The sequence below is a fragment of the Cryptotermes secundus genome, unplaced genomic scaffold (assembly GCF_002891405.2).
Source record: "Cryptotermes secundus unplaced genomic scaffold, Csec_1.0 scaffold1683, whole genome shotgun sequence".
Taxonomy (NCBI): Eukaryota; Metazoa; Arthropoda; class Insecta; order Blattodea; family Kalotermitidae; genus Cryptotermes; species Cryptotermes secundus.
In genome coordinates this window covers 195,803-204,665 of record NW_019743171.1, presented here as the reverse complement: position 1 = coordinate 204,665, position 8,863 = coordinate 195,803, and the positions used below count along the sequence as shown (strand labels likewise).

Sequence of the window (8,863 nt, the reverse complement as noted above, 5' to 3'; positions counted from 1 at the left end):
CATTTTTTGTTTCCACGGATGAAGAGAAGTCTGAAAGGAAAGTGATTCCGTGATGTGGATGAAGTCAAAGAAAACACGCTAAAGGCTTTGAACAGTATCCAGCCTCAAGAATTCCAGCACTGTTTTGAGCAGTGGCAAAAGTGTTGGGACAAGTGCATTAATGCACATGGACAATACTTTGAAGGGGACTAATATACAGTTCAATAAAAATGCAAAAATAAAAAATAACAAAAATAAATTCCGGTTATTTTTGGGTCCCCCCTCGTACATGACAAAAGCGACTTCAAAAATTATCAAAGAAGGTCACCTTATCAACTTCCGGTGCTTGTGTTTTGTATTCTGTCTACAGATATCATGCATGCAGCATACTCTGAAGCAATTGATGCTCCCAAAATACCAAAGGTATCCTGGAATGATGTGGGAGGATTGTCAGACCTAAAAGAGGAGATAATGCAGACTATCATGTTGCCACTCCAGCATCCTGGACTTCTGGCAACGGGACTAAAACGATCAGGCAGGCCATTGTATTTACATTCATCTCTCCAATTTTGACTACTTGAACTTCACACCAGTGAGTTCATAATTCAGACATACTGAGTTTTGATGAGTGCTGCCTTAAGGGAGGTAATACCAGGTAATCAGTTGGAAGTCAGCCAGAGTTTCAGAGAAGTGTATCACCTCCATTGTCAGAGTCACAGAATAACCCAATCAAGAAACAAGCAAGCAGAATTGCCTGCTGCTTGCTTCATGCTAGTTTCTACTGGTAGGACTCTTCATAACCAGCACTATGAGAAGCTCAAATGCAACATACAGCATTTGCCCAGGATATGTTAATTCCAGTACATGGTATAAGGACTCACTTTGTGTGCATGGCCACTGATATATCATTTAGTGTGATATTGTTCAACAGATACTTTTTGGCAGTATCTTCGTATGATGCTATGGGATCATGTTTAAAGTGAATTCAATGATAAGTATGACTTTCATTAATCCCAAAATATGACACAGTGAAATATTAAGGAATGATCAGAACAAGTCTGAATGACAGTGTAATTATAGATAATAACATAGCCATGACATCATACAAGTAATGGCTGCTTGGTAACGTTGTATTCCTGTCACAGAAAAGCATTGCTATCAAATTATGTTAAAATAAACCTGGCAAACAGGCAGCTGTGTCATGAGGAAATTTGCTGCCCCACCCTTAGCACAGCCTTCCACGCTGAAAACAGAGTCAGCCGGCGCTACCAGAATACTGATACGTACCATAAAAACTGCACAGTGGCACACATCACAAAACTGTTGATATTAATGTATATTGTTCTTTCAGGTATTCTTCTTTTTGGACCCCCTGGTACTGGCAAAACGCTGCTGGCGAAGGCTGTTGCCACTGAATGCAGCCTTAATTTCTTGTCTGTGAAGGGGCCTGAGTTGCTAAATATGTATGTGGGACAGAGTGAGGAGAATGTCAGAGAAGGTTAGAGTCAGTTTTTGTAATTAACTACATAGCTATTTCACATATTTTCTGACACTGCTTGGCAGGCTGAAAATTCAGGTGTGAGAAATTGCATGTAAAACATGTACATTCTTGTACACGCTCTGTTGTTGACTGATTAGGTAGACTGAAGATGTGATGGTAATCCAGTGTTTTAACATGTTATACTGTTGGTTATAGTGTTCAGCAGAGCACGAGCTGCTTCACCATGCATTATCTTCTTCGATGAGCTGGACTCTCTGGCACCAAACCGGGGAAAAACTGGGGACTCAGGTGGGGTGATGGACAGAGTCGTCTCCCAGCTGCTGGCAGAAATGGATGGCCTTCAGGAGACTTCACACTTATTTGTGATTGGTGCCACAAATAGGCCTGACCTTATTGACCCAGCATTACTTAGACCTGGCAGGTAAGAGCCATCACCAGCAGTCGCTCTCAGCGCATCCACACCAGGCAGATTGCTCCTGCAGGTTTGCTAATTTGGCCTCTTGGAAACAGGACAGTCACAATCTATCTGGCAGATTTGATTCAGATTTCCAGTACTCAACTTGCACCATGTCTCATAGTATTTGAAAGTTATGTCAAGTGAAAAACTTTGCTTTTGTAGAGAAACCTGTTCTTCAAGCCATCATAATGCTCAGAAAGTTGAAGCAACTATTCCCTCCTAGAAATTTCCTTGCCCTTTGTTACAGCTTGATATTTTGTTTGCTATGATGCTTAATATATTAGCTGTCAGGCCATCAGCTCCCAATATCTGTTTACAAATAAATGAATTGCAAGCTTTAAAACTGGGAACAGATGATTATATGTTTGTCAGATGAAACCCATTCATAGTGGTGCTAGTGAATTTGACCAGTCACAGGTAAACATCTGACTGTGTGCATGACCACAAACTATGGAACAGAATGTTAGAGGAAACAGGGACAGTATGACATAGATAAATTCTGGAATTTTGGCGCAGATTTCGTTCCAATAGGACCAACTGTTGATCATTGAATTCTGTGATTTGTGACCCTAACCTCACATTCAGTGGACACTGTTTCATGGAACCCTTCAAGACCTTGATACTAATATCAAGAGAGCATGCTAATGTGGAGTGTCATAATGTTGCACAGTGGCACCGATCCTTGTGTGGCCCTTGCTGTCCAGGACATACTGTACTATATGTGCTGGATGGTTTTGGACCATCTGCCATGCATCCCAGGCTTGTCTCTGTGTGACTTCCGTGTGTTTTGTCCCTGAAGATAGCTCCAAAAGGGCTGGTGATTCAAGTCAGATGAAAATATCAAGGCTGCATTGGTGCAGTGTGTGGAAAGAACTTTGTGTGTTGTATTTCACTATTTGCAATGCATAAAGGATCACGAGGCCGTGAAAAGTTATAATTGTTTCGTGTAAGACAATTCCTTACCTTTAAGCACATAATTTTGAAATCTTGGAATTGCAGTTAATGTCACAGCATTCAACCATGTAACAGTTTTAGTTTCAGAGCACTGATTTGTGTTTCATACAGGTTTGACAAACTCCTGTATGTGGGGATTTCTGAGGATAAAGAATCACAACTCAGTATAATGGTGGCCCTAACAAGAAGGTATGTCACAAGTGTGTCTCTGTGCAATGCTGACTTCTGTATAATGGAATTGTGATTTAATATCTTTGAAAGGCTCTATGGGTTACAGATTTTTACTGCAGAATTCACATGATTCTATAGTTTGTAGTGTTATTGCTCTGTTGTAAAGATGGTATCAGTAGAACAGGTACAGAACGTGTCTTATGTCTGTTATTAAATCTGGAAAAGACTAAAATAGTAAATTTTGCCTGCCATAACAAATGTTATAATTTTTTTAGGCTTACAGCTGGACAGTCAACTTTCATGGAAGCTGCATAAGCTGAGTTCAGTTTGTTTTATAATGAGAAGATTATCTCCTATTCTTAATATTCAAACCTTGAGGACCTTGCTCATTTTCACTGTGTGGTTAATTATAGAATAATATTTTGGCATAACACTAGTTCTGTGCATAAGGTATTCCTAATTAAAAAAAAAGTATTAAGAATTATGTTGAGATTATGTTCATAGAGTTCCTGCAGAAAATGGTTTAAAAAACTGGGGGATTTTACCTATTCCAAATTTGTATACTTATTCATCAATGCTATTTTTTGTGGATAACATGCATTAACTTCAAACTGTGTGTGCATATATAGGTAAATATCTAGAATAGGGTTGCCCTTAAACTACCACGTTGATGGTTATGACTTGGGTAGTTTGCCAACAGGCCACTTTGTTATGACTATTACTGTTATTTATCCTCCCTCCCTCCATTATATATCAATATCAAAGGCATGTCTGAATGCCAGGAAGTCCAGTAGCTAATGAGAGGGAAAAGTAAGCATTTTGACATATAATATTAGAGTAAGGTGCTTTGTGAAAAGATTAACTATAGAGTTCAGGGTTGGTACATCTAGGATATATGGCTTTGAACATGAAATATTGCTTCACTTCCTGTATAAGTTGTTATGCAGTAATAGTTTTGGAGTCTCTTTGACCATGAGATTATACTTTCATTCTATTATGAACTATGGATTAATATTTTGGGGGAACTCTTCACATAGTGTAATAATTTTTAAAATACAAAAGAATATAATTAGAATCATTACAGGATGTAGAAGTAGAGATTCATGTAGAGAATTATTTAAGAAATTAAAAATTCTGCGTCTTCAATCGCAATACATATTATCGCTTCTCTTATTTGTTGTTTACAACAAAGATAAATTCAAATTAAATTCTGATGTCTATAACATGAATACTAGACAAAAATATAACTTCCACCTACCCTCATCAACTTTATCAGTATATCAAAAAGGAGTCTACTTTACTGGCATAAAAGTGTTCAACAATCTGCCACAAAGTATTAAAAACTTGGGCAATGATACTAAAAAGTTTAAATCAGAGTTAAAGAATTATCTACATGCTCATTCCTTCTACTCTTTAGATGAATACTTCAATGTAAATAGAGAATGATGTAAAATTAAGTTATATTAATTTTATGCTAAAATTGCCTGTACTTATGTATGTAACCTTTTGACTTGTTCTGTATCCAAAGGTACTAACCTACTTAGGATTTATAGAATGTAAATAAATTCAATTCAATTCAATAACAGTTCCAAATTCTGTGTTACCTCTTCTACCACGGGACATATTACAGGCCATGAAAATTTAATGCTGGAGTTCAAGGTTACATTCAAAACCTATTACATTCCTAATATGTTGTTGGCTTTCTTGTAATGTTACCTGTTTTGGAGTTCATAGGTTTCAAATGTCTGATATCAGTTTCCATGAAATCCTACAGTTTTTCAGGCTCACATTTGTATAGAAAACCACTAAAGATGCCTCCACTATTGCAGCGTATAACAAAGAAGTGGTAATGCAAGCCAAACAGCCGAGGCTGGTGAAGACCCTCTTATTGTGGTTATTTGTATGATTACCAAAAGACATAGTACCCATTAGCTTCACGTCTGTTGATACATGGTGGCTGCTTCCTGCTGTTAGTTGTAGCTCCCTTTTGTGATGTGACAGGTTTCAGCTGAGGAGTGATGTCAATCTGAAGGATGTTGTGTCCCTCTTGCCAGACAAAGTGACTGGAGCAGACCTATACTCCGTCTGTTCACACGCCTGGGCCATTGCTCTGAGGACTGAGATTCACAACTTAATGCATGGTATTTATTGTGTTGCAGTTGTACCACTTCCCAATGTTCAGTATTGCATGTATTGATTGTGTTATGAATGCCCTTTACAGTGAGAGAGCTTGCTGCTTAGAGGATTCCTGCATATCCTCTGCAGTTTGGTTTATATATCATTTAACTCTTCCATTGGCCTGTTCCAGACAGTTGATTGCTGTCTTTTAACTGCACAGAGCCCTGAGTTCAGTCCCATGGCTGTCCTTATGGCATTTGTGGTGGACAAAGTGTCACTAGAGTAGATTTTTTTATCATAAAAGAATGAGACTATCACTATTACCAAAGAAAAGTATATTAGTTAACTGCATGTTGGCACCTTGCACCTTCAAATGAAAATGGAAGGGTTACTGTGACATAATCAGATGTTTTTATTATTCCACTTGCAACATGTTTCAGCCCCGATAGGCCATCAACAGACGATTCGTGAGGAATATACAATTATTGATGGAATTCATATAAAACTACAAAGCTAATATAAATATGAAAATTTGTTAGTTAAATTGGGTTAGATCTAACTTAATGCCATATACTATTTCCCCCCCCCCTGGCACTACAGCCCTCATTTGGGCCTAGGCCTACCTCCATGTAACTCTCTGTTTCACTTCGGTGTACCAGATCTTAGACATATGGTAGGACTCCTTGAGCGGGTGATCAGCTCGTCGCAAGACCTCTACCTGTACACAAACACAGAAAAACGCACACAAACATCCATACCCTAAGTGCGATTCGAACCCACGATCCTGGCTTCCGAGTGAGCGAAGACTGTGCATGCCTTAGACCGCTCGGCTACCGTGACCGGCTCATATACTCATTAGATTTTAAAATTAAAAATAGAAACACACATACTAAGTTTTAAAACTGAAACTAAAGCAGTGTAAGGAGATCACTGTGAAAGGTAGGGGAATTTTCCAAGGGGAAGGAGGAATTGGGAGAATTTTATAAAATATAAGGTTGAGGTGATAACAAGCATATCTTTATTTGAGGGTGGGAGGGTTGAGGTACATATGTATTATATTGTAATATGGGGGCAATGGAGTGTAGTTTCTTGGCATCCACCAAAAATGTACCAGTTTTTAATGTTAATTGAGGATTCATGCAGGTAACTTACCATGTGAAGTGTGGCAACTAGCTGCCATCTTAAGGGTTCTTTTGAATCCTCACTGCTTGCATAACATTCCTTCAAAAAATTAGTAATTTGTGCTCTTCTGACATGATGTAATACCCAAAAGACTGCATTGAATAGGACTGCTCTGTAAACCTCAGGTCTCATCAGTTGCTAAGCTAAGATAGAAGTTGCATATACTTTCCTGTGTTCGCAGGTGGCAGTAGTATGCCGTCAGCAGTTGAGGTTGGAGTGGAGGACTTCAGAGAAGCAATAATCAATTTAACACCATCCATCTCAGAAGAGGACCTTGCTTACTTCCAGAAGATTCGGGACAAACTCTGAATATAAGGTAATGTATAGTAATAATGCCATTGCATTTCTGTATTTATTTATTTTTTGCATTCTGTTCTATGAGTATAACTAATAATACACATTCCACCATCAACGCAACTATAATTTTATTAACTTATGTTCCACTATATGCTTTACAATTCAACAATGAAAATGTGTAAAACACAATGAGGATGACCCTCTAAGGATCGAAACATGTAATGGAACATAAGTTAATAAAATGATAGTTGCATTGATGGTGGAATTTGTATTATTAGCCATTACACATGTTGACTAATACTTTTTTTAGCCATTTCTCTGCTGCTGAAATAATTTAGACGTTGAAGAGTGTTGTTCTAAGCCTAGATTGTGTGGTCTGGCCAATATTTGTTGGACTGATTCTTTCCATGTTGTATATCAACAGGTAGCACAAACTTGCATAATCTTTAGGTTTCAACACCCTCAGTTTCTGCAGCACAGCCTAGCGTTTCTTGTATGAATGATGCCTTGAGAATCACAGACTATTTGGCATTAATTGGTAACGTATAGAATGATAGATGAATGGTGAATTGGAAAGGATTTGGAATAGTGTGGTCTTGGCCTAGTTGAGGTACCTTCCTGGCATTTTCCACTAGGGATCAAGGAAAAGCATGAAAGACGTCAGTCACAATGGCCGATATTCAAACTTGGTACCTCCTAAAAACAAGCCTAGAGCATTAGCACACAACCAGCTGGCTTGTTTGTATAGGAGCAGGTTTATCAGTAAGAGGATTGAATGCTGTTGAACCTTTTTTTTTTTAATTTAATACAGGGAAAGAATTAGAATTATGTAGGGCTAGCAGGAGGTACCTAGATGAATATGTTGAGAGAGTTAGGTTGTAAACTCAGTATTAAACTTCGGACCTGACAGGGTTTATTTTAATTTGTTTTATAGTAGTTTGTATTATTTTCTTGATTCTCTGAAGTGAAATTATATGGAACACAGTGAGTCAATGAATTCTGTCATAAATGTTTCATAGTCAGAAAATCTACTTTCCAAGGCTTTACAATTACTCTAGCTAATCCCTGTACTGTGAGAAGTACCTATTCCAATATGAAGTTTCCATTGTGTTTCTCCAAATGAAATCTTTCCAAGGTTTTATAAACTTTGGATGAGTGAAGTATTTACTTTTGTCAGTCTTGAAATTGTAGTACTTAATCTTGAAGGAAAGAAAGATTGTTATATTCCTGTTCATTACTTCTTGGTCACAGTTTGTAGTAATGTCTTACATAAATCCTCGGGTTGTCAGTCTTCACTTTGATGGTTGAAGAAGGCCAACATCTGATGCTAATACCAAGAGGTGTGACTGAGGGCAATAAACATGTTTCCTCTAGTTTAGACATCTGCATGACTTGAATGAGCTTGCCACATTTCTTGTTCACAGTAGTTTGAAGGCAATTGAAAATGCTAGCAGGTTTTATCTCGTTTGTAGGTCAAGGCCCTTAATGTCTATTTTCAGTTTGGACTGTGCATTTCTTTCTCACATGTATTTATATGGACTTCAGTATCTGAATCCTCTGTTTGAACATTTATACTTCTCTCTCTTTTGCAGCATTTAATGATGTGATGGGCCCAGTTGTAAGGAAGACAGTGCTGGATTTCAGGGTCATTTGCTTCACCCCTCAGAAATTGGCAGATAGATTGATTCATGTTACAGATCCAAGCTCCAATAAAAATTGATGTGCCCTTATTTTTAGGTTTTACTTGTGAGTATTCAGTATGAGTGGATATGGCCCCCCTTTGACATGTTATCACTTAAAGGTGTTAGTTTGTATGTTTGCAAATAAACATGTCTAGACATTCTTTTATTGCATTTGTTAATTGTATTTGTGCTATTCAGTGTGAGAGACATAAGATACTACTCCTTGAAAACGCCACTGCTGTTTTTCCTCACCTGTGAATGAGAAATCACTTCCTTGCATTAATTATAACAATTTGTTAAAGAAAAAACCTTATCCTCAATTGCTATTGGTCAGTTTAAATTCTAGTTTTGTTTATTTTGTATTAAATATGTTGTCAACTTCTGAATTTTTTCGTGACTCTCAATATTCTACTATTAGGTCTTCTGTTTGTCATTCCTATGTGGGAACATCCCACAAACTTTACAAAGTGGCTGTCTATTGGAGTATTGACGAATCCCACATTGGTGACCCTGACTCAGCAT

General features: G+C 37.7%; 1 protein-coding gene across 2 annotated transcripts in view; it reads left to right on the top strand.

Annotated features, from left to right (window-relative positions):
- LOC111874027 (peroxisome assembly factor 2) overlaps nucleotides 1–8,502 on the top strand; it is a 20,812-nt gene extending 12,310 nt beyond the window's left edge. For both annotated transcript variants that reach the window (XM_023869150.2, XM_023869149.2), the window contains exons 5-11: nucleotides 350–514; nucleotides 1,331–1,477; nucleotides 1,676–1,901; nucleotides 3,003–3,080; nucleotides 5,064–5,203; nucleotides 6,544–6,678; nucleotides 8,252–8,502. In XM_023869150.2, coding sequence (XP_023724918.1) covers nucleotides 350–514; nucleotides 1,331–1,477; nucleotides 1,676–1,901; nucleotides 3,003–3,080; nucleotides 5,064–5,203; nucleotides 6,544–6,671 — 884 coding nt within the window. In that variant the 3' untranslated portion in view covers nucleotides 6,672–6,678; nucleotides 8,252–8,502. The remainder of the gene's footprint in view (nucleotides 1–349; nucleotides 515–1,330; nucleotides 1,478–1,675; nucleotides 1,902–3,002; nucleotides 3,081–5,063; nucleotides 5,204–6,543; nucleotides 6,679–8,251) is intronic.
- Nucleotides 8,503–8,863: the final 361 nt, after the last annotated feature.